We start from the raw sequence: 26629 nt of genomic DNA, 5'->3' as shown, positions 1-26629 counted from the left end.
TCAAATAATGTGGAATAGGTTTCAATGTGATTGGAGCATCTTTTGACTCCTGTGTAATTCTTCAATTGACCTCTACCTGAACGCCAACTGAAAAGTCAAGTGGCCAATCAGTTTTTTCAAAAGAGGATTGTCTGAGGACTATTTCTGCCAAATTTAATGCTTTTATCACCATCTGCAGGATTCCGCACTAAATATTATCTTATCTGCTGCACTTATACAAGCACTGTCTGTCACCATAAACATACAGTGTATTTTTAAGATGATGTTTAAAAAATAAAGATTATACGTTTTCTAGGCTCTGCCTGAAACTACAATAACCAGTGTGTTCAAATATCAAAAATTTCTGAAAAAAAAAGATGTAAAGACATTTTTCAGGATTTCATCAATCTAACGTGGTAAGAATCAAAATGAGAATTCCATACTTACTGGAGTATTTTCCTTTAAGCAACTTTAACTTTCTATTGCACAACATCTTAAATGTAACAAGAACAATTGTAGATTTCTGCCATGCGCTAAAGGTTGACGAGGACTCAAAATAAAAGATATGTGATCCACACCGTTACCTGGACTTTACCTGGATGTGGAATCCACAACATAATGCAATAATTGCATACTGAGCCAGAATAGTCCAACTGATCAAGATGTTGCAATCTGATATTTAATTCACAAGCTGAAACAAAACAATGTCTTCCTGATCTTTACATTGTGATGTCATGTTTCTGCTGCAGAACTTGAGTATTGATCTGGATCACTCCCAACATCCAACACTAACAGGGTCTTCCTTTGTATAACAGACACGTGATTTAAATTTTGTCAAGATCCATCACGCAGATTTGAGGCGATCCTCAAAATGGTGAAAATTTAAGAAATGATCCAGAATTGGGATCCCGATCCATTCCAAAATTTAATGGTCATCCATGGCCTAATATCCGTCTTTGGTGAAAATTCTGTCAAAATCCATGCAGTAGTTTTGACAGAATACTTTAAAGCTGATGAAGTGAATCCTGAGTCAGAATCCAGATCCGGATCACCTCCAAAATTCATTGGAGTCTTCCATGACCTAATAATATCCATCTCTGGTGCAAATTTGATTAGAATGCATGAGGTAGCTTTGATGTAACCCTTCAAAGCCTATATAAAGTGAAATCTTGATGCAAAATCCTGTCGCCAACCCAGCAACCGCCTCTAAATATTGCCCCACTTCACTGCGCATGTCATTTCGGAGCGTTGGCAGCAATTCACCAATTATCGCCTCGTTTCTGCTTAAAACTGCACTCCAGCCATCATCTGAAGCTTTTGTACAACAATCATTTCTACATAGATTCAGCATTATTTCATAATAAAAGATGGCAGACCGATCAGTTTTTTTCCTCATAAAATTACAGCATTATTCTTGTAATATTCTTAATTTTTTTCCTCATCAATTTAACATTTTATTCTGGAAGTCAGCATGTTTTTTTTCTTCTCCACTGTGTGGGCCTAAAACACGTCATAATTTAGTGATGTGAGAATGCGCCTCAATGTCACATTTTCAAAGCAAAGACTGTCCAATCATACTACACAGCCTTATGAAAATGAATTTCATTACCAATGAAAGCATCAAATCCTCACATTTGAGAAAGGGAAACCCACAAATTTATAACACCTTGAGGTTTTTAGCAAATGGTGGTGCTCACCTGACGTAGGCTTTGGAAATAAGACAAGCTCGTTTTGAGCAACATGTAACTTCACCAACACCTGCACCTAATTTCTATCATGCACATGATAACATTATCTGATTGGTTGCTCTTCAGACATCATTTAGACTCGTGGTGATGGACTCCATCCCTTCATGCATTTTGCAGGATACATGCCTAAACCTTTACCACAGCCTAGGAAGAAGTTTACTTCTGCTGATCCAGCTAAAGTTACACTCAACAGCATTCAGAATCAGTAATATACATTTATTTATTTAACCAACATTTTCTTCAAGCATGCCACAATTTTACAAGCCATCCAAAATAAGTCAGAATACTACCAATAAACAATGTGATCCTTAAATATTAAGTCAACACGAGGGCTGGTCCAAGTTTAAGATTCTTTGAGTCAGTTAACTCCAAAAATGAGAGCAGAATATTTACAAAAGATGGGCCAAAAATGTTTAAAAAGACCCCAAATCTAGTCTATATATACAGCAAATTTAATGCGAAACAAAGCTAACATGTCCATTCAAAAACCGACCAATGTGACTTTAAGGTTTGTCATGAAAAATACATTTTCAGTGAGCAAAGGACTCAAACTGATTGAGGGCGGGGCTTAATCATCCAGGGCGTAGTTCGGATTGACAACCAGAACCGCTTCTTCTGTGCTTTCAGGCTCTGAGCCTTTCAGCCCCGACTGCGACAGCTCGATCAGGATGTGATCCTGCACAGACACAGATGCAGACAAGTTTTTAGACTGGATTCAAACCTAGCACATAAGTCGCATGTGTCATCAAATCCAAGAAGCCGCATCCAAAGTTTGTGCTTTGCGTCTTGCTACACAAAGTGAACTCACATAGTGAACCAGTCTGTGGATGACCTTCTCGATCAGACCCTTCTTACTGATGAGCTCCGCCTCAGAGTCGATGTCTGCCTCGATCTCCTTCAGATACCAGTTCACCACTGCGCTTTTCTTCAGCTGCTCCTCTTCCTCAGCTGTGCACAGAATAAAGTTGAGTACTTCGAAAAACCTTGAATATCATGAAGGCATTTTTTTTTTTTAATTGGCATGAGGTGGCTTTTCCAGGTGATTAGAAAAAGCTACATAAACAGCAAACACTTTGTCCAGAGATACAGGTCACACAACGTGCAGAAAGCGTCACATGACATTCTAAACACATGTGGTCCGTATGGACGGAGAGCTTCTTAAACCTTAGAAAAAAAAAAACAAACATTACGGCAATAGTGGATTTACAAACAAAACAAAAACCCAATATTTAGACAGACTTACACAGTAGATCCCTGCGCGGGACTAATTTCTTTATCCCGTTCCTGCCAGCTCCCACTGAATTTCGTGCCATTACCATCCGCACCTGTAACATGTGTTACACTCCCGCCTGTTCCCGCAGTGTGCCTGTCTAGTCTCGCACACACCTGCAAAATGCTGAGCATTTATGCCCGCACAGTAGTAGAGATGCATTTATTTTGTGTCTCCTCCCATCCTGTGAGAGAAAACACGTCATTTAGGCTATTAATAAAGAGATTCGTGGGGTTGTTTGTTTTAATTCCTTGGCCTGTATGTCTTTTGACACCCTGATCAGGAACAGCGCTACTATTTTGTTGTTTTCATTTCGTTTAAAGACAATTTCATGTGTGTGCCATATATGGGCATGCAGTGTTGCTACAGTAACTCACTGCACTCTGTGTACGTGTTCGCTCCGGTTATGTCAGCTGCTCCTGTTAAGTTAAAGTCATTCTGTTTAAGTTGAAAGTAGCGTGCGTACTTTACACTATTCTCCTTTGTTGTCTGAGTCATCCTATCGCTTCCGTTCCCATTGTATGTTACTTCTCCAGTCAAGCTTGGTACCCATGTACAGCTGGATGAACTCAGACCGTCATGTTCAGAAGAATGTGTCCACAAACAGATGAAAACATGATGTTCAGACCCCCCACAGACTATGTCTACAAAGACAGCTAATTAAATTTAAAATGAATAAAAGTGTCCTGAACTGTCCAACTTTACAGAAAACCACTTATAAGAAATTAATTTTAAAGCTGTGTCACATCCACGTTGGACACATGTTCATTTCCTGTGTAACCTTCAATATATTACCACACTGAACACATTAACTGATCATCTGTAAAGAAAAACAACCAACAGAAAATTTGTGAGTGAAGCATTTGGTGGCGTCCATTACTCGGGTAAATCCAGAACAGCGCTGCTGCTGCTTGCCTCCCATCACATGTCAGAATCAGAGCAGAAAGAATGGTTGCGTACCGTCCTCCATCCGGCGCAGATGCAGAACCAACAGGTTGGAAATGCGTCTGTACTCTGTGAAAGACAGACGGAGGGAAGGTTTGGACTGACTGCTGGGTTCAGCGTGGTCGTTCAGGCCGTCCACATGGCCGTTTATACCGTCGATGCCGTTCACTCCATTAGGGATGTTGTGTCCTGCACAGAAAAGACTTCATTAAAATTACACCAGAAGGAAAGAGTGGATATTCTGTGATGAAGATGTCCAACCTGGTGTCATTTTAAAAAACCAAAAGAGTTGAACCCAAACTCTTTCAAAGTCTCAGAAGAGCTGTATTTATGCAACATGTCCGCATAACCATCATCTGCACAACAGTGTTTTAAAGCGCAGTATTACCATTACCCACCGTATTACGACAGGATATTAAACTCCAATCAGGGGAGACGTGGGGCGATCATGATAACTACTATTCTTTGACAGCGTTAATTTCATCAGATGAGCAGAGACAAATTATTTTTTTCATTACGTAAAAGAGATGAGGACGACACTACGTCAGTGATCTAAAACAAAATTAACATACATTATTGTTGATGAGAAAAGACCAGACTAAAATGCTTTGCATAAAATAAATATAATGCAACGCTAAAATACCCTCAGCCATATAAGCACTGTGTGCTTTATAATGGCAGTTATTTAATTAATTAAGATCCTATTTTTTTTTTTTACGTACATGTTCAGTAATTTAACGATGTAACGCCGCAGGAAGTAAGCAGAATTTAGCATGCATGCTCATGTCTGCAAAATGTCTTGTAAATGACTCCAGAGGTGTTATCAGGTTTTCAGTTTTAGAAGTATTTATTTCTCGCTAGCTTTTATAGAATATGAGAAACGTATATAAACACACAAAACGAAGTGATTTTGGAGAGAGCAGCCACTGACATCACGGTGCAGCACTACACTGATTGGCTGTCACGCCCGCCACTCAAAAACAAAACGGAACAGATTGAAACAGAATTTGACTTTTTAACCTCTTAAAATATGTCAAGGTTGGTCATCTTTGAACTTGTCCAAGGTCCCAAGAATGGAGGAGGCGTCATCCTGCAGTCTGTTTGTGTAGAGATCCGTAAAGTTAACTAACACTTTGTTTTTTGTTTTTTTTACAAACTAGGGACCTAAAAGCCAAAATGTTCGTGTCTCATAACTCCTTAAAAAAAGCAAACTAATTACATTACATGTCATGTGACTAGTCCATTAATAAATCATAAATGTGCTCCACAGTAACTTTAATTTGAGGCTTGGATTAAAGTTGAACACAGGAGCAATCCAAAATCATTTTGTTTTTAACATTATTCATGACTAATATTTAACAAATGAGATGAAATATTATACAAATAATGAATGTTTATGAGTGCAATGAAAAGAATATTTCAAGAGGTGATAGATGGAATGTACCATTCAACAAGACGGAGCCTCAATCACCTGCATCTGCCATCATCACTATGCTGACTCTACACCGTTAATGCCCGTCAGCCATTGATGCCTGACTAAATCATTCAATTGTCCAAACCTTCAACTCAGACTCGATTTATTAGTGATGATGCGTGCAAATTAAAAGTTGATTAATGAACGATTCCTTTGAAGATTTCGTACAAGTCTCAGATATTTAAATGAGATCACCCAGGAATTAAACTGTGTAATTTATTATAAAATACAATTTTTAGTATCTCAACATTTGTATTAACTTGCTTTACCTGATGCTCCTCTGTACTGCCCCCCCCCCAACCCCATGATGTGCACATCAGTACCTTCCTCCTCCTGCTGCTCCTCCTCCAGCTCGTCCTGTTGCTCCAGGTTGACGTCGGGTGTCTCCACTCTGATGATGGATTTGTTCAGAAGACGGAACGCTTCCTTCACATGTTTGGGCTGCACCTGGAGACATCAGCAAGAGGTCAGAGGTCACAGGTTAACAGTAGTCTGAGACCAGGTGACTTAATCACTGATGCTCAAGAACAGTACTGGATCAGAGGCCATATTCAAGAAAGAGTGACTTCACAGTGCACATCGAGATGATGGTCAGTTTTGGTGACTCTGACAGCGTTTACGTGCTGGTAAATATTCCTGATCTGTCTCAGTAATGATGTTTGCTACAGCTGACGTGTTAATGCATCGATTAGCTGACGGACAGAAGCATGAACGCTAAAATGTTGTACTTATTTCACAATTACAACCCGTTTAACCTTCTCAAATATAAAGATATGACCCTTTTCTGTTGGAGAAATTCTGGTTTATGACGTCCACCAGCTACAGCTGAACAATTAATCCTTACGATCAACATTACAGCCTGAAAGAGCGCAACTGTGAAACACGTGGGAGCTGCGGGATTCAACACTCCAAATTCCTGCTCAAAGATCACATCACAGAGATGCGGTATTACTTTGCATCACTGTAGATGGTCAAAAGAACAGAGCGTGCTCAACTGAGTGTCTCACCACAAACAATCTTTGCGCTCACACGGAGATCACCAACTGTCACCTTTAATGTTAACGAGGAGGAAACATGGACCACAAGAGACGGATTATTTAAGTGAGCAAAGGCATGTGGTTTTACTTGGGGAAAATGTGAATAATTTGTGTGATATTACAGAGAGGAACTAAATCAATTACCTCAGAAAAAGGTAACTTTTTAAGCTGCCACCAGAGCCAGGGCTTCCCGTTTTTATCTAACATGCAAAACACTAAAACTCTGTTGTATCTATCAACTAAGTATATGGTAAATTGACTGCATTTATATAACACTTCTCCATCTGAATCAGAAGCTCAAAGCGCTTTACAATGACGCCTCACATTCACCCAGTCACACACACCGATGTGAGGGTGCGTGAAACCCACACGTTACACGTGGTCTGCGGTTGTGAGGCTGGTTGGATGTACTGCCAAATTCTCTGAAACGCCTTTGGAGACGGATTATGATAGAGAAATGAACATTCAATACACGAGCAACAGCTCTGGTTGACATTCCTGCTGTCAGCATGCCAATTGCACGCTCCCTCAAATCTTGCGACATCTGTGGCATTGTGCTGTGTGATAAAACTGCACCTTTCAGAGTGGCCTTTTATTGTGGGCAGTCTAAGGCACACCTGTGCACTAATCATGGTGTCTAATCAGCATCTTGATATGGCACACCTGTGAGGTGGGATGGATTATCTCAGCAAAGGAGAAGTGCTCACTATCACAGATTTAGACTGGTTTGTGAACAATATTTGAGGGAAATGGTGATATTGTGTATGTGGAAAAAGTTTTAGATCTTTGAGTTCATCTCATACAAAATGGGAGCAAAACCAAAAGTGTTGCGTTTATATTTTTGTTGAGTGTATAAACTGTTTTATTCATTATTATTTTATATTTCAACAGCCAAGGGGCATTTGACGATTTGTTGATTTTCAATTATTTTAAGTTTTCAAATAATGTTCTGTTGTTAAATAAAGTGATGGAAGGAGAGAAAAATTGTTTCCCTGGCACATTTTGTAAAAAACATTTCCCCGCTAATCCAATTAATCGTGTCGAAACCCCATCAGATTCATCGATGATCCAAATAATCATTTGTTGCAGCCCTATTAACCACCAGACCATAACCTCCTCAAGTAAATTATTGACTGTCTGTAGCACTAAAAATGACAGCAAAAATGACAGCAGTCTGCAGCCAAACACGAAAGGAATTCTACTACAGCGGCCTACAGCATTTTTTGGACATAACTTGGTTTGAAACCATTCTCCACCTTCAACACCAAAGTGGTGTAAATTTGAGAGAAGAGACCTTATTGAATGGTGGCACAGATGTTCAACACCTCAGCCCAACAAAACATCGGTGTAGCAGATGAATGAACAGCTCTCATCTCCTTTTACCAACATTAAAGTGCCTTTGACCAAAAATCTTAATATAATAAAAACTGCTTGACATACGAGGTCTGTTAGAAAACTATCCGACCTTTTTATTTTTTTTCAAAAACTATATGGATTTAAATCACGTGTGATTGCATCAGCCAAGCTTGAACCTTCGTGCGCATGCGTGAGTTTTTTCACACCTGTCGGTTGCGTCATTCGCCTGTGGGCAGGCTTTGAATGAGCACTGGTCCAGCCCCCTCGTCGGATTTTCATTGTCAGGGAAATGTCTGAGAGACTGCTGCTTTGCTCCATGAAATTTTTTTCAGAAACTGTGAGAGACAAGCAGTTGGAAACCATTCAGAAGATTCAGATGGCTTTCAGTGAAGATTCTATCTGCGTCACACGGATTAAGGATTATTACAACCGGATTAAAGACGGCCCACAGCGGCGAAGGGTGCGCCGCGCTCCGAGCGGCCATCGACAGGCTGAAACAACCAGATCATTTCCAAAGTGAAGGCTGTGTTGATCCGGGACGTCATCTGACTAGCAGAGAAATCACAGAAAACGTGGACATCAGCACTTTTGTGCCACATTCCACTGTTACAGGAGATTTTGTAATGAAAGACGTGCGGAGGAATTCGCACGTCGGCACGGAGCCGCTCATGGTGCACAACAAAAAAAAACACCTCCGTGTTGGAAGTCTCACAGGACATGTTGTGGCATGTTCAGCTGTTACACAATTTCTCGGAAACTAACGCGACTGAAAAGCCACCGAAAGCCGTCTGAATCTTCCGAATGGTTTAATGGTTGTTGTGCGCCATGAGCAGCTCCGTGCTGACGCGCGAATTCCTCCGATAGAATCTTTGCCGAAAGCCATCTGAATCTTCTGAATGGTTTCCACCTGGCTGTCTCTCACAGTTTCTGAAAAAGTTTTCATGGAGCAAAGCGGCAGTCTCTCAGCCATTTCCCTGACAATGAAAATCCGACGAGGGGGGTGGAGCAGTGCTCACTCAAAGCCTGCCCACAGGCGAATGACGCAACCGACAGGCGTGAAAAAACTCACGCATGCACACGAAGGTTCAAGCTTGGCTGATGCAAGCGCACATGATTCAAATCCATATAGTTTTTGAAAAAAATAAAAAGGTCGGATAGTTTTCTAACAGACCTCGTACAGGAGAAAAATTCAGGTGAAACTGAGGTGTGGCTGTAAAGATCTTTGAGGAGCTGACCAACAGAAAAGTACAACATCAATGCAGTTTACCATTTAGACTGTCTTAAGATAATTGTATCCGAGCATCCAACGAGACTTCCTACAGATTAAATGTTTTTTTTGTTTTTGTTTTCTTATAGCAGAGTCCCAAAGCTGTAGCAGAAAGCTGTTTTTTTTCTGTACGCACCTCATCACAACAGTGCATACGAGCCATGCCCTCTGAAAGACGGATCATGCTCTCAAGCTGCCGCACTGTTATTCGCCAGGCAGACTTGGACACGCCCCCAGAGCCGTCACGCTGGCGAAGACGCTTGTACTGCTCGACGATGAACTCCTCAGACTCAGTGGAGATCTGTGGACACAGACACACACACACACACACACACAGATGAACACAACATTGTACAAGTGGCCACACCTCAGGTGAAAATGGTCAGACACAAACCTTTGGCTTGAACTGCCGAGCGAAGAGCAGATATCTGCGTATCTCATCCAGAGTATACAGTCGGTCCACAGACTCCTCCACGCGAGAGTGCAGGTCCACGATACGTCTGGCGATGGCGTAGTCTGTAACCTAACACACACAAAAATTATTCTTCTTGTTGCAGCACCAGATCTGTGGCATTTACACCGAGACGACACGACATCGAGCTGATCTGCAGAGAATCTCTGAACAACAACAGACACGGTTCACAGTGACGCCGTACCTCGTTACAGTCGTCCACCAGGATGAAGAAAAGGTCAAAGCGGCTCATGATGGGAGCAGTCAGGTTGACGTTCTGCTTTAGACTTTTGCTGCGGTCGTAGCGCCCGCCCACAGGGTTTGCAGCAGCCAGGATAGACGTGCGAGCATTCAGGGTGGCCTGCGGGAGACGAGGGCGGAGTCTTTGTTACGACCGTGTCACCATTACTGTGTCATGCCTGTTCACCATCTGCCATCTCTCCAGAGGGGTTTCACTTGTAGTGCAAACTTGATCCAATAACACCAGTAGGTGTGAAAATGTTTTAGGGGTGGTTATGTTACATTTTGGGGCGTCATTCTGTACTCACTTGGATACCTAAGAAGAGCACTCTGAGAGGACAATATCCCCCACTGGCAAATGCTGCTTTGGTACAAGTTCTTGCTACATTCTGATAACATTACAAGGTATGTGAGGAGTTGATTTCAGAATGCAGACACCCACTCATGAATCTGACAGTCTAGATTTGTTAATCAAAAGCCATAACTTTGATAAAATGGGCCCAACTCCAACAACACAATAAATAATATGCGTATTACCAACCTATAACAAGGACTTGCACCAAGTTTCACAAAATTCAGCCTAAAAGAGTGAGAGGAGTTGACTACTGAACACTGAGGACAGGTTCTAGACACGACGGAGAGGCAACTACAGAAGTACAAAGAATGGTTTGATTCAAATAAAACCGCTTCATTTTGGTAAAACATGCAACTTTAGGGTTCTACAAGCATCTCAGTCTGCATGTGGAGAAAGTACAGAAAACAACATTTGTCAAACCAATGTAAGGCAAACTGACTCAATTTTTGATTGTAAACTAGTTAAGAAACGAACTATATGCACAATACATGAAATACTGTCCTCTCATAATTTGCTGCCTCTAGATTCCCTCAAAAACAAATGGGAGACAGATTTAAATGAACCAACTACAGAAGACACTTGACATAAAATAATGGAGAGAATCTTCTCCTCTTCTATTTGTCTTAGACATGCAGTCATTCAGTTTGAAATTGTACACCGTCTACACACGGACCCCACTTGTGATTGATGTGGACAGGATCCAGCCACTCTGTTACACATGTTCTGGACGTGTCCGAAGCATTGCACTTTTAGGCAATCCATCTTTGAGACCTTTTCTAAGATCTTTGGGAAGGTTCTGGTACCATTTCCATTCATTGTGCTCTTCGGCGTAGGCCAGACGGGCGCCCCTCTTGAAATGTGGCAAAGACCTACACTGGCTTTCTGCTCTCTCTTTGCCAGGAGACTGATATTATTGAAATGGAAAGACTCATGACCCCGACACATGGTCACTGGATCAGGGAAATCATGTACCATATCAAGTTGGAGAAGATCAAATACACAATCAGAGGGTCTAGTAGGAAATTTTATAATATTTGGCAGCCTTTTTTAATATTTGTTGATGATACGGATGTCAAAAATATAGTATTGTAAACCTCTGTGGTTGTTTTTTTTTTTTTTTAATTACCATAGTTACTTCAGGAATGTCTGAATATTGTTGTTCTGCCTTTTTTTTAATGCTTGGCAATGCGAAATATGTATTTCATTTCTCGTGTAGTTAGCACCGTGAGTCTGCCATTTAGGAGGAGGAAGGGTGGGGGGTGAGCTGGGATTGGAGCAGGTTCAGGGTCCTGTTTTTTTTTTTTTTTCCGCTCAATCTGTTGGACCCATATTAAATTGTTTAAGTACAATAAAAAAAAAAAAAAACCTTGATCAATAAGACAAACTGTATTTTGAAAATTCTCTGCACCTGCAGCACAGATCACACACCTGTCAGTCTGAGAACAGGGATCTGCCATGTTTGGTTTGGTTTTACCCTCACCCCTGCAGGGGGCACAGGAGCAAGAATCTGCAGAGGCTAAACTGTCTGTACCTTGACTCCAGCTTTGGTAATGCTGATGGTCTGTTGCTCCATGGCTTCATGGATGGCCACCTGGTCTTTGATGTCCATTTTGTCAAACTCATCAATGCAGCACACCCCCTGCAGGCAAAGACATCTATCACACCACTGGACATCATGCTAAACCCAAGTGAGTCACACTGTGTGTTGACAGGAAGCAAATCTCACATTGTCAGCCAGCATCAGAGCTCCTGCCTCGATGACAAACTCGTGGGACTCCTCGTCTCGGACCACGGCGGCTGTCAGACCTGCAGCGCTGCTTGCTTTGCCACTAGTGTACACAGCTCTGGGACTGAACTCCTCCACGTGCCTGTACGGATGGACAGTCAATGCGCTGCCTCTGACATTTGATCGCTTACAGAATCAGCGTTGCAAACATGATATGTGCCTCTGTTACACACTTGAGGAACTGGCTCTTGGCGGTGCTGGGGTCTCCGACGATACAGACATTGATGTCTCCTCTCAGCGAGGTTCCCTCCATGGTCGTCTTGGGAACGCCACCAAACAGCATCAGCAGGATGCCGCGCTTCACCTCATCGTTGCCTGCACAAAAGAAAAATAAAAGAAACAGTATAAGGTTGAGTCCAGCACATCTAAATGCTCCAACAGTAAAAGGATGACGGCCGCGCTGACCATGAATGGTGGGGAACAGACTGGTGCACAAGTGGTGGTACAGGTTCTTGTCTTGGCTCATTTCAAAAACCTTCTCCCACTCCTTCTCAGTCATCTGGTTTTTGATGCTCTCTGCAGTTTGCTCCTCCTCTCGCAGCTCCTTTCCACCAAACTGCAACAAAAAGTGAGACCATTAACTTAAAAAAAAAAAAAAAAAAAAAGTAAAAAAAGAAGCCAGCAGGCCACGGGGCTTTTTCTTTTACTTTCTTATACTTATTTGTGGAAACAGACCGAGTCCACTGAGTCCTTAAACTCCAAATTGAAGATGTGTCTCTTCTGATTTATAATTACTTGCAGCGTAACACTGGCGTGTAACTTTAATAAGAAGTCACAAACCCATGGGAAAGGATTCAGGTTTAACTATTTTGTGTAGTTTTACCCAAGTATAGGACTCTGCCGCTGACAAGGATGATAAATATATTAACTCAAGGTGCCGTCTGTGAGACCAGGGGCATATTTAAGCACAGAGTTATGGTTAAACCATGTATACAAACATTTCTACGCAAAGCATGAACTTTTTCAACTTCTACTTAGAAATGTGTGTAAATATACGAACAGCTCTGACTGTGTATACGTACGCGCAGCATCTAGTCGTAGAACAGGGAAAGCACTGCCATTCTCATACATTCTTTACTTACAGGATCTTCCATTGTATAAGTCGCACCTTTTTGTGTTATGAGCTCTTTAATTTGGGATTTTTGTGCATTGTTATAGTGTATTTTTTAACTACTGGCATTTATTCTTTTATTATTGGAGTTTATTTTGTTTAGTGCTTTGATTCTTGGGAAAGCTCTATATAAATAGTCATTATAATTACAATTATATAACAGCTGAGTGGATCCTTGTCATTTGATTGGTACTTTGTATGTCACGTGACATGAATTTATATATATATATATATATATATATATATATATATATATATATATATATAGTGAGGAAAATAAGTATTTGAACACCTTGCGGTTTTGCAAGTTCTCCCACTTACAAATCATGGAGGGGTCTGAAATTTTCATCTTAGGTGCATGTCCACTGTGAGAGATATAATCTAAAAAAAAAAAAAATCCAGAAATTACAATGTATGATTTTTTAATAATTTATTTGTATGTTACTGCTGCAAATAAGTATTTGAACACCTACCAACCAGCAAGAATTCTGGCTCACACAGGCCTGTTAATTTTTCTTTAAGAAGACCTCTTATTCTGCACTCTTTACCTGTATTAATTGCACCTGTTTGAACTTGTTACCTGTATAAAAGACACCTGTTCACACACAACCAATCACACTCCAACCTGTCCTCCATAACCAATACCAAAGAGCTGTCTAAGGACACCAGGGACAAAACTGTAGACCTGCACAAGGCTGGGATGGACTACAGGACAACAGGCAAGCAGCTTGGTAGAAGACAAAACTGTTATGATTATTTATTAGAAAGTGGAACACAAGATGACTGTCATTCTCCCTCGGTCTGGGATTCCATGCAAGATCTCACTTTGTGGGGTAAGGATGATTCTGAGAAAGCTCAGAACTACACAGGAAGACCTGGTCAATGACCTGAAGAGAGCTGGGACCACAGTCACAAAGATTATATTAGTAACACATGATAGTTTAAAATCCTGCAGGGCAGCAAGGTCCCCCTGCTCAAGCCAGCACATGTTCAGGCCCGTTTGAAGTTCACCAGTGACCATCTGGATGATCAAGAGGAGGCATGGGAGAAGGTCATGTGGTCAGGTGAGACCAGAATAGAGCTTTTTGGAATCAACTCCACTTACCATGTTTAGGGGATGAGAACAACCCCAAGAAAACCATCCCAACTGTGAAGCATGGGGGTGGAAACATCATACTCTGGGGGTGCTCTTCTGCAAAGGGGACAGGACGTCTGCACCGTATTGAAGGGAGGATGGATGGGGTCATGTATTGCAAGATTTTGGCAAAAAACCTCCTTCCCTCAGTAAGAGCATTGAAGATGGGTCATGGCTGGGTCTTCCAGCATGACAATGACCCCAAACACACAGCCAGGGCAACTAAGGAGGGGCTCCGTAAGAAGCATTTCAAGGTCCTGGAGTGGCCTGGCCAGTCTCCAGACTTGAACTCAATAGAAAATCTTTGGAGGAAGCTAAAACTCCAAACCTGAAAGATATAGAGAAGATCTGTATGGAGGAGTGGACCAAAATCCCTGCTGCAGTGTGTGTAAACTTGGTGAAAAACTACAGGAAACATTTGACCTCTGTAGTTGCAAACAAAGGCTACTGTACCAAATATTAACATTGATTTTCATAGGTGTTTAAATACTTATTTGCAGCACTAACATAACATTGCGATTTCCGGATTTTTTTTTTTTTAGATTATGTCTCTCACAGTGGACATGCACCTAAGATGAAAATTTCAGACCCCTCCATGATTTCTAAGTGGGAGAACTTGCAAAATCGCAGGGTGTTCAAATATCAATATCAATCAAAATACTTATTTTCCTCACTGTATATATTTAGAACATTCTAGGATGCTGCCGTTACTATGGAAATGAGATGTTTGTGTTTCTTACCCGAGGGTTAGTCGGGGCCACGTGGCAGGCCAGGAAGGCCAGCCTGTAAGACAGCTCTCTGACTCCCAGAGCCTTCAGACCTCTCAAACCCTCAGCCTCAAAGCCCTGCCTGCCTCCAGCTACGCGGGAACTGGTCTCAGCTCGCAGACCTGGACAGAAGACACCCAGATACACAAAGCAGTCAAGTCAACATCTAAAGGACTTCAGAAGTGATGCGATGGTGGACACAATAAGACACTGTCTGGCAGACTCACCTGGAGTGCTGAGCTGGGACACGTCCGGCACAACAATAAGGGTCCCGGTGAAATCACAGCGATCTCCAGCCTGCGCAGTCTCCACGGCCTCTGTCCTCAGGATGACCTCAACAGAGCGCGGGATTGAACCGCGAGGCAGCTCCGCCTGCGTCTCCTGGATCCGTACCTGGACACAGACAGTGAAGCCCAACCCTGAGTGCCTCCATCAGTAACAAGACCACAATCCACCCCGTGGAAACACGCAGATACCTTCTGGAAGTCGATGAACTTGGACTTGTGTGTATCAAGGTGGAAGCGGGAGCGGTTGTTGCAGACGGGGTTCCTGCAGATGGTGGGCGGGGAATATTTAAACTGCTGAGGCACGTCTTTGATCACCGCCTGACAGTCCATGCACAGGAAGTTACCACTGACCTGCAGCAACAAAACAATGGAAAAACAATGCTGTTTCCTCACACCAACAATTATAAATGAACATCTACTGGGATTCCAATAACGCGTTATATAACGCAGTGACACGTTACGCTTTCCGACATCACTACCATGATATCTATAACAACAAACTTTCCCCTAAAGTCTGAAAGGGTCTGTTGCTACAGATAGTAAGTTAAACACAATTACTGACAACTCGGCAAGCGCCGATTCAAACACTGCACTGTCTTTCACTTCAATGCCCAGTTGGTTTACGTGTTTGTTCAGTTTTGATGTGCAACCAGACTTGGAACCATGTGCACCGACAACTAAATACTCCACACTCGCTGACACTAATTATATTTTAGGGTATTCAGTGACCAGAAGCATTTTACTGCAGTGAGTTCTGTTTGTCTTGTACATTTCCTCTGGTTTAACATTCAAACTAAAATCTTTTTAGTCCCGAGTGAAATGTTTAACCCAAAACAATCTTAAAACATGGCCCAGGTTAAAAAAAAAGTTGGAATTCTCCTTTGAGTATGAAGAAAGAAGAATGAAGTCACTGCTGCATTGTTAAGCTTCTTTCCGAATATAACCAGTTGTCTCTAGTTTACAAATTTATAGTGTGTTATTGAGAATAATTCTAACCATTACTACTAATGTTTGTGAAAAATGTTTCTTCTACAAATCAAAGTTCATGATTTGAACATAAATTCTCAGGGTTGTATTGCCCACTAGTGGCCTAACCACCACTGTGCATCTGATCTTACCAGTTCCGGGTGCACTGGGTGAGTCCTCACCACTTGACCGCTGATCCTCACCAGGGAGCCGATACGCATGGACGACAACTCCCGGATTCTATTCCACAAGAACAAAGGTCTGTTTCATATTTCACTCCTGCATTAATGTTTAAAAATAGAAAAAACAAAGAATTTCCACCCCTCCCCCCATAGGATTACACTGAACACATGATTTTTTTTTTTTTTTTAACAAAATACGCTTGTGTATCTCCGTTGGCCCTGAAAGAGAAGGCTCCCATTTCAAGGCCATCCGTGCTCCATGCACATCTGGTGTTGTGTCAGGGAGGGAATCTGGAATGAAACTGTGCCAAATCATCTCAACTGAGGCAACCCTGAGCAAAAACAGGAGAAGCCCTAAGAAATTTAAGTAAGAGCACTCAGAAGGTTTAAGGTTCAGCACGTGCGTTTTATGTGTTTGACATGGATTCATGCAAATTCATTCTTTGCGATTCAGTGATACATAATGTTTGGTTTTGTGTGGCCTTGACATCTGATTAAGAGTTAAACAGTTATGACCTTCACAGTCGCCCAGAGTCAATGGTCACATGACAAATACAAAGATGATAATCAGCCTCATATTAAGACCCTTTTCCATGATATAGTTTTAGCACTCTACTGGACTGGACTCAGTTTCGGTACCAGGCCTGTCGTTTTCTATATCAATTGAGAACTTCCTCAACATGGGCGAGGTCATCAGAGTGCAGTTGTGGGAAACTGCCGCAATGTTGATTTATTGTCAAGGTCGGTCATCTGGACATTTAACCTCGAGGGACGGGTTTTCTCTGTGACAACATTGGCGAGCTCAATACAAATACATGTAATATGTCACTTTTCAAAGGGATTAGACTCGTCAATAAAGTCGATTTAATGTACAATGGTTAATTTCAGGTCAGCTTGGTGTATAAATCTCACCGTTCAAGGCAATGAGAGCTGTCAGCTGGCTGTTAGTAGCAAGTTAGAGACAATAAAAAAAACGGCTGATTTCAATAGAACAGCATACAGCCAGAGTGTATTGTCACCGAGCGGCGGCCAGTCACGGAAGCATGAATTCTCGCCTTCGGATTGGCCACTTCAACAAGTCACGTGGGCGCCAACCTCAAGAATACGCGAGGCAAACAACAATGGAGGACATCGAGGTGATGGTGCATTTGCTGCTTGTTCTGGGGGTTTTTAAAAGAAGGCTGCAGGCGGTGAGACAAAATACACTTGAAACGTACAAGAGACTTTGAGAAGCCATACAACAGCACGAAGCCGAAGACAAGAGGATACAAGCTGCTAAGAGACAACGCAAGAGAGTAAGCGAATTGTAGCTATCATTAACTTCGTAGGTAGCTCATAAATAAGTCTAGCGTATAATGATGTAATAACTGCAAGCTGTTGCTTTTAAGTATTAAAATTATGACTGTCAAAATAAAGTGCTAATTTAGATTAATTAATTACAGCACCTATAGCACCTTTAGTTACGTCGCATTTTGTTCAGTTTTGTTTTGAAGTCAGAGTTGGTCTGTAAATAAAGACGTGTTTTTGAGAGTAATAACTGGGTTATATGTCAATATTTTCCATACTAAAGTAACTTGCTTTGAGAACTGTTCATGCACAACATGTTGGTTCGGTTTTAACGATTGTTAATTAACATCGTCACGGAACACAAACAATCTTATTAAAACATATCAAAAATGTTTATTTCATGATGTTTTTTATGCAGATTTTAATGTTCAATGGACAGATTTAAATACGAATTGGTCTTGGATCCAATAAGATAAATATTAAAGGAGTCAAATTGTACAAAATCACCTTTAACAAATGCAAACTCACACAATTTTATGTGTTTTTACCAACATTCTCCTGATTTAAGATCAATTTATGTCACAGTTTGTTTAACACCTCTTTGACAAATGTAACAAAAGTAACCCAGATCCTCTAATTTTACTGCAGATTATTAAATGCCCCAAACACAAACAGTCCTGAGTGGTGTTATTTTTGAAAAATTATACATGCAATTAAATGTGATTCATTTAGATTAACCAATCACAGACCTCATAATCAATTGCATTAATTTTAATCACCTGACAGCAGTAATAAAAATATGTATGTTGTGTGTGTCTCAGATGGTTTTCTCAGAGTCGCTGATGCAAAACGTTATGAGGACAGAATAGGACACTAGGAGTTATACACCTATTTGTATTTCACTGTGAATTTTGACCAACAATAAATTTTTGTACTTTTTGCAGAAATGTCTCCATTTTTGTGTCACACAGATTTGATTTGTAAAGGTTACCAAGATTTACTGACATTAATTAAATGTTAAAAGATTGAAAAGCTGTTAAAGCATAATTGAGTAGCATGACTTACGTAGACAGTAAAACTGGTTGTCCAAAATGTGTGAATAAATTACTTCTGCTTTGTTATAAGTCATCCAGTAGAATTATGAACCATAGTACAATAGTTTGTGGTAAAATGTTACATCTCTTTAAACCCTAACTCTCATATAGCCAGAATTCCTTGATATAATGGTGCTGTCACTGAAGTGTCTAGTTACTCCTTTTCTTTTATGTTAAATACCATTTGGTAAAATCTCAGTATGGACATGATCTTTATGTGCAGCGGCAAATTCCAGATTAAAAATTCCTAAGCATGAACAATCATGAAACCAAAACACTGTACAGTTTCACAGTAACCAATTCCTCAAAACAGCCACATGAAATATTCCACATATATAATCACTGGGTCAAACATTATAACCTTAAACTGCGACCTTGACTTTTAACCAATTCTCTCAAAATCAAGCGGTTCTCTTGTGTTAGAGAACTGCTGATCAAGGAGAAAAGGCACAAACAGCACATCAACGTAAAACTAAACACATGCTTGGACGTGTGTCCTACTTGTGTCTGGTGGGGAGATCCTGGATGGCAACGTAGAACTCTTTGTTAAGAGGAACATTTCCATGATCCCGTGCAAAGTTACGCACGGCCCGACACAGGAAAGAATACACCCTGAAAACACAAAAATCTTTACATGAATCAAACGACACAGACAGCAGAGCGAGTCTGTATGCAGAAGGAATACAACCAACGATCATTTTCAATGATCTGTTAATCTGCTGAAAACTTTCTGGATTAAAAGGATTTGTTGTTTGGTCCACAAAATATCAGAAAATAGCAAACAACGTTGATTGGGTTTCCAAAACACAAGATGATGCCATACAAAGTGCATCTGGAAAGTATTCACGGCACTTCACATTTTCCACATATATGCTGCAGCCTTGTTCCAAAATGGATACATTTATTTCCCCCTCAAAATTCTACACACAATACCCCATAACAACATGAAAAAAGTTTTGACATTAAGAAATCACATGCACATAAGTATTCACAGACTTTGCCATGAAGCTCAAAATTGAGCACAGGTGCATTCTGTTTCCACTAATCATCCTTCAGATGTTTCTACACCTTAATTGGAGTCCACCTGGAGTAAATTCAGTTGATTGGACATGATTTGGAAAGGCACTCACCTGTCTACATATAAGGTCCCACAGTTGACAGCGTATGTCAGAGCACGAACCAAGCATGAAGTCTAAACTGAGCAGTCAGGGGAAAAGGGCCTTAGTGTTGTGTGGGCCGCTGAAGAGGAGGTACTGCTGGCCCACCACCACCAGAGGGCACCCCACCTGGAGTGCGGGCTCCAGGCACCAGAGGGCGCTGCCGCCTCACAGGAGCAGCCCAGGTGACAGCCGTCACCCATCACCTGAAACAGCTGACATCCATCAGCTGAGGGGTATATCAGCTGGACGGCATCTCCATCTCATTGCCGAGATATCGTTCTACCAGGAAGGTAACGCACTCAGCCAGTCATCTCATTTCTGAGGAATAACCTTTTTGCTTGTGCTTAAGACAGCTGAAGACTGAACTAGATTCATATCGGATAAGTACCCTACACTGCAGTATTGTTTGTGACTAGAGGTGGAGGTGGTGTTTCCACCCTACGTGTTGCTGGGTGCAGCCGCACCCACATCTGACTGTTTCTGTTCCTCGCCAGCAGTATCGGATCCGACGAGCGGAGGCAGTGGCCACCTGGGAGTTCGGGACTTGGCGGCTCCAGTATTCCCGGGGTTCGGTGGCAGAGGAAATCGGGTGGTTCCGGTTCGACTCGGACGGACGTCTCCTATCGTCGAGCCTGCCCACACGACACCAGTGGAATTGGTTTATTTTTACAATTGTGATCTGTTGTGTTTGTTGTGCGAATTCACAACAGTAAAACCTTGTTATTTGACTTCTTCATTGTCCGTTCATTTGCGCCCCCTGTTGTGGGTCCGTGTTCCTCACTTTCCCCAACACTTAGTCAGGGAGGTGACCAAGAACCTGATGGTCACTCTGTAAATGCTCTCCTGGAGCTTTGACAGAGAGCTGTTGAGAGAGGAGAACCTTCCAGAAGGACAACCATCTCTGCTGCAATCTACCAATCAGGCCTGTATGGTATAGTGTCAAGATATGTCCAACCAGAGCCCAGACCTGAATCTGACTGAACATCTCTGGAGAGATCTGACAATGGCCGTGCACCGACGCTCCCCATCTAACCTGATAGACCTTGAGAGGCTTTGCAAAGAGGAATGGGTAGAACTGCCCAAAGATTTTTAATAAATTTACACAAAAAAAAAGTAAATAAATAAATAAAAACAACAGCTTTTTTCATGTTGTCATTATGGGGTGTTGTGAGCTTACTTTTGAGGGGCAAAAATTTATTTACTTCTTTTTGGAATAAGGCTGTAACATAAAATGTGGAAAAAGTGAAGTGCTGTGAATACTTTGTGTGTGTGTGTGTGTGTGTGTGTGTATTTATTTATTAATTAAAGGATTATTAACTGAGCACGGGGTCTGTCTGGGAAAATATCAGACTGAGGTGTTGACAGTGCAAACTGAGCAAGCAAGGATAATAATTTATTATTTGATATATATATATAAAAACATGCAAACGTACAGTATTGACCAAATATGAAAGCTAACTCAGTATGAAAAAGAGCTCTTTTGTGTGAAAACCTCAGGAAGACCAAAAACAAAGCTCCAAAGCACTCTGTGAAAATTAAATTAAAAAGCCTTTATTGTGGCATGGCTATATAATTAAAATATGCACCAACGCGTTTCAGCCCAGCATGGCCTTCTTCAGGATATCAAACAGGTTTTGCACAGGTGTCACAGTCCTCCTTTAATAAGGAGGAAGCTAGTATACGCCTACACTCACATAATTGGAGGAGATTGGAAGTGCATTTTACTTAATAGCACCACTATCTCCAACTGAGCACCTGTGTATAAACATTTTTTTTTAAAACTTTTTGATTCACAATTTGTTGACCCACGCAGCACTCCTTTTTAGATTTTATCTATGAAAGCTAACTGTTTTGGGCTCGCAGTCAGACCCATTTGCTTTCTTCACCTCCATGAAGAACTTGCTTAACATATGGTCCAGTCATTAGCTGGTAAGCTTTCAACCTGTGTGTTTTTTTTTTCCTGATGCTGTTTAGATATTTATGCAGTATGTTCATGTCCAACTTGGTTTTTCTAATCATGTTTTTAGCTTTCTGGTTTGTAAAGAATCTGATACGTGATCCAGACTGATTGTTGTGGTAATGGTCTGGTATGGGAAAATATCAGACCAGAAATCAGCCAATATGAATCACATGCTGAAATCATAAGTTCTGAATTTTTAAATGACAATAAAGATAATTAATCAATTATAAAAATAGTTGGTAATGGATTTAACAGTTAATCCTTGCAGTTCCTGTCTGGATTCTGTAACTGCAATATTACCATTATTTTTTTTAATGAACCGCACACACGTTTTTATGCTTCTGACCTCTATTCTAATTTCAGAAGAAAGAGGCGACACTTACAACATACGCCAACTTCTGACACTGTGGCAGCCACTTCCAGAAGTGCAGAAAGTTGGTTTGTGATTCTCGAAGTGTTGCACAGCATCATAATTCCAATATGGTCCAGGTCAAATTCAAGAAGTAGAGAAATTCTGATGCTGTGCAGCTTCCCTGAACATATTGGAACACTGAGGCCAATTAAATTGTTTATTCTGTATTAGAGCTGCAACAATTAATCAATTATCAAACTAACCACCAACTATCTGGTAACTGATTCTTTTGTCTTGTTTGCACAAACTATGTTTTCTGCTTCTTAAATGTGATTATTTTCTGGTTTCTTTCCTTTATCTTTGGGTTGTAGACAAAACAAGACATTTGTACGTCATCTTGGGATCTGAAAAATGCTCATCAGTATTTTGTCATCAACAGATTGATGTTTGAAAATAACGGTTCATTGCAGTCCTGTGAAATATGTTTGATTGCATTTTCTCTTTTTGCATCTTGGGAAGAGGCAAAGCCATGTCCAAGATCTCCTACCATACCATTATAGTCTTACACACCTCTCTGCAGCTTCTCTCCCCCTGCCATCCCCTCATTACCCCATCCCTGTAGAGACGGTGTCTGCTCCCAGACCACCAATAACCAGCAAAAATCTATTTAAGCATAAAAATTCAAAAAGAAAAAATAATATAGCACCTTCAACTGCACCACAGACTAAAACAGTTAAATGTGGTCTATTAAACATTAGGTCTCTCTCTTCTAAGTCCCTGTTAGTAAATGATGTAATAATTGATCAACATATTGATTTATTCTGCCTAACAGAAACTTGGTTACAGCAGGATGAATATGTTAGTTTAAATGAGTCAACACCCCCGAGTCACACTAACTGTCAGAATGCTCGTAGCACGGGCCGAGGCGGAGGATTAGCAGCAATCTTCCACTCCATCTTATTAATTAATCAAAAACCCAGACAGAACTTTAATTCATTTGAAAGCTTGACTCTTAGTCTTGTCCATCCAAATTGGAAGTCCCAAAAACCAGTTTTATTTGTTGTTATCTATCGTCCACCTGGTCGTTACTGTGAGTTTCTCTGTGAATTTTCGGACCTTTTGTCTGACTTAGTGCTTAGCTCAGATAAGATAATTATAGTGGGCGATTTTAACATCCACATAGATGCTGAGAATGACAGCCTCAACACTGCATTTAATCTATTGTTAGACTCGATTGGCTTTGCTCAAAATGTAAATGAGTCCACCCACCACTTTAATCATACCTTTGCTCAAAATGTAAATAAGTCCACCCACCACTTTAATCATACCTTTGCTCAAAATGTAAATGAGTCCACCCACCACTTTAATCATACCTTAGATCTTGTTCTGACTTATGGTATGGAAATTGAAGACTTAACAGTATTCCCTGAAAACCCCCTTCTGTCTGATCATTTCTTAATAACATTTACATTTACTCTGATGGACTACCCAGCAGTGGGGAATAAGTTTCATTACAGTAGAAGTCTTTGAGAAAGCACTGTAACTAGGTTTAAGGATATGATTCCTTCTTTATGTTCTCTAATGCCATATACCAACACAGGGCAGAGTAGTTACCTAAACTCTGTGAGTGAGATAGATTATCTCGTCAATAGTTTTATATCCTCTTTGAGGACAACTTTGGATGCTGTAGCTCCTCTGAAAAAGAGAGCCTTAAATCAGAAGTGCCTGACTCCGTGGTATAACTCACAAACTCGCAGCTTAAAGCAGATAACCCGTAAGTTGGAGAGGAAATGGCATCTCACTAATTTAGAAGATCTTCACTTAGCCTGGAAAAAGAGTCTGTTGCTCTATAAAAAAGCCCTCCGTAAAGCTAGGACATCTTACTACTCATCACTAATTGAAGAAAATAAGAACCCCAGGTTTCTTTTCAGCACTGTAGCCAGGCTGACAAAGAGTCAGAGCTCTATTGAGCCAAGTATTCCTTTAACTTTAACTTGTAATGACTTCATGACTTTCTTTGCTAATAAAATTTTAACTATTAGAGAAAAAATTACTCATAACCATCCCAAAGACATATCGTTCTCTTTGGCTGCTTTCAGTGATGCCGGTATTTGGTTAGACTCTTTCTCTCCGATTGTTCTGTCTGAGTTATTTTCATTAGTTACTTCCTCCAAACCATCAACATGTCTATTAGACCCCATTCCTACCAGGCTGCTCAAGGAAGCCCTACCATTAATTAATGCTTCGGTCTTAAATATGATCAATCTATCTTTATTAGTTGGCTATGTACCACAGGCTTTTAAGGTGGCAGTAATTAAACCATTACTTAAAAAGCCATCACTTGACCCAGCTATCTTAGCTAATTATAGGCCAATCTCCAACCTTCCTTTTCTCTCAAAAATTCTTGAAAGGGTAGTTGTAAAACAGCTAACTGATCATCTGCAGAGGAATGGTCTATTTGAAGAGTTTCAGTCAGGGTTTAGAATTCATCATAGTACAGAAACAGCATTAGTGAAGGTTACAAATGATCTTCTTATGGCCTCAGACAGTGGACTCATCTCTGTGCTTGTTCTGTTAGACCTCAGTGCTGCTTTTGATACTGTTGACCATAAAATTTTATTACAGAGATTAGAGCATGTCATAGGTATTAAAGGCACTGTGCTGCAGTGGTTTGAATCATATTTATCTAATAGATTACAATTTGTTCATGTAAATGGGGAATCTTCTTCACAGACTAAGGTTAATTATGGAGTTCCACAAGGTTCTGTGCTAGGACCAATTTTATTCACTTTATACATGCTTCCCTTAGACAGTATTATTAGACAGCATTGCTTAAATTTTCATTGTTATGCAGATGATACCCAGCTTTATCTATCCATGAAGCCAGAGGACACACACCAATTAGCTAAACTGCAGGATTGTCTTACAGACATAAAGACATGGATGACCTCTAATTTCCTGCTTTTAAATTCAGATAAAACTGAAGTTATTGTACTTGGCCCCACAAATCTTAGAAACATGGTGTCTAACCAGATCCTTACTCTGGATGGTATTACCCTGACCTCCAGTAATACTGTGAGAAATCTTGGAGTCATTTTTGATCAGGATATGCCATTCAATGCGCATATTAAACAAATATGTAGGACTGCTTTTTCATTGGTTCATAGCATTTCACATTGGTTCATAGCAAAGTCATCCCACTGTGAACTCACCCCAGGTGAAGTCACCCCACTCTAGTAACAAAATGTTTCAATTCTTATCTGTTCATGTAATAAATTATTTATACACACCGGTGACATAATACACTGTTCATACGTCAGATGATGTTTCAAGGTCGGGGAATGTAACTGCCAGGTAAAAATCCCACTGATGGGAGAAGCAGGGAGCACTGCCCACTTCTACACATCACACCGGCAGGTCCATAACTTTAAACTAGTCATTCTTAAAGAGCATGGCTAGCTGGAGTGGGGTGACTTCACTCACTACCGGAGACATTTGGGTTTGAGATCAAGAGACACATTTCCTGGTATTTACCACGTGTTAAATGGGATCAATCCACCAACCCTTTGATTACCGGAAACCCGCTGATCCACTAAAGCCATCCACTCATTTCTAATGGTGTATATACAAAGATAATCATCAAACTGTAACATTGTAGGAACCAGAACACAAAAATAACCATTTTCACAAATCTGTTGAAGTGAGTAGCTGCTGAGTTCACGGACCTGTAGTACTCCTCCTGGATGGTGGTGGCCAGCTCCTGGTTGAAGCCCTCCAGGTCTGTGAAGCTGATCAGCAGAGTGTTCCTCTCCGGCCTGATCAGCTCCTCGGCCTCCCGCACATATTTCACCTCCCCGTCCCCGCCCTGGAACCTAAACACACAGAAAACAAAGTCTAAACCCTCTGCCACCGACGATCAGGTCGGACTCGGGTTGTAACAATGCACCACGTTTTTCAGCAGCAGACTCACTCCTCCAAAAACGCCTGAAATAACTTCTGGCATTTCTCTGACAGTTCGTCTCTGATCTCTGCTGTGTTCTCCGCGGTAGCTGTGGCAGCATCCATCGTCAAACTCGATCCAATTGGAGCAAAAGAAAAACAAAGTTTAGTTACAAAAACCGGACTTTTCCTCCACAGACACACAGACAACGACTGACGAAGATTTCGCGCGAAAACCAATACCACGTGACGCTTGGCGCGCCAACGCTGACTAATCACGAGACGTTGTGTAAATATTCTCGAGTTTGGAGCCAATGAGGTGCTGAAACGCAAAACGATACATTGATTTTTTTTTCCTCTCTCCGTGACAGTTTTCCTGTTAAAAAGGGGCGTTCTGCTCTACCGGAAAACAGCGATTTAAAAATAAAAATAAAAAATAAAAAAAATTAAAAGTTTATTTTTTAAAGTGTACTGATTGTGG

The 26629-nt window shown here is 41.0% G+C and overlaps 1 protein-coding gene across 1 annotated transcript; it reads right to left on the bottom strand.

Annotated features, from left to right (window-relative positions):
* Positions 1 to 1927: 1927 nt before the first annotated feature.
* On the bottom strand, positions 1928 to 26379 carry mcm6 (minichromosome maintenance complex component 6). Its single transcript, XM_034183765.1, has 18 exons — positions 26180 to 26379; positions 25935 to 26081; positions 19239 to 19349; positions 16327 to 16414; positions 15398 to 15559; positions 15149 to 15314; positions 14895 to 15043; positions 12314 to 12464; positions 12082 to 12223; positions 11849 to 11990; positions 11654 to 11761; positions 9733 to 9888; positions 9471 to 9599; positions 9213 to 9377; positions 5740 to 5863; positions 3958 to 4131; positions 2536 to 2675; positions 1928 to 2403 (listed from the first exon to the last, which is right to left on the bottom strand). The coding sequence occupies exons 1-18, from the start codon at positions 26272 to 26274 to the stop codon at positions 2296 to 2298; spliced, it is 2457 nt and encodes an 818-aa protein (XP_034039656.1). The 5' UTR covers positions 26275 to 26379; the 3' UTR covers positions 1928 to 2295.
* Positions 26380 to 26629: the final 250 nt, after the last annotated feature.

The sequence above is a fragment of the Thalassophryne amazonica genome, chromosome 12 (genome assembly GCF_902500255.1).
Source record: "Thalassophryne amazonica chromosome 12, fThaAma1.1, whole genome shotgun sequence".
Lineage (NCBI taxonomy): Eukaryota > Metazoa > Chordata > Actinopteri > Batrachoidiformes > Batrachoididae > Thalassophryne > Thalassophryne amazonica.
This window is presented reverse-complemented; position numbering and strand designations above follow the sequence as displayed.

Excerpts from the sequence above, each read along its gene's own strand:
- mcm6 (XM_034183765.1), bottom strand. The coding sequence starts at position 26,274 with ATGGATGCTGCCACAGCTACCGCGGAGAACACAGCAGAGATCAGAGAC. Across the intron at positions 11,762-11,848 it reads CTCTGATGCTGGCTGACAAT|GGGGTGTGCTGCATTGATGA; the intron begins GTGAGATTTGCT and ends CTTTGCCTGCAG. Across the intron at positions 9,600-9,732 it reads TGGTGGACGACTGTAACGAG|GTTACAGACTACGCCATCGC; the intron begins GTACGGCGTCAC and ends TGTGTGTGTTAG.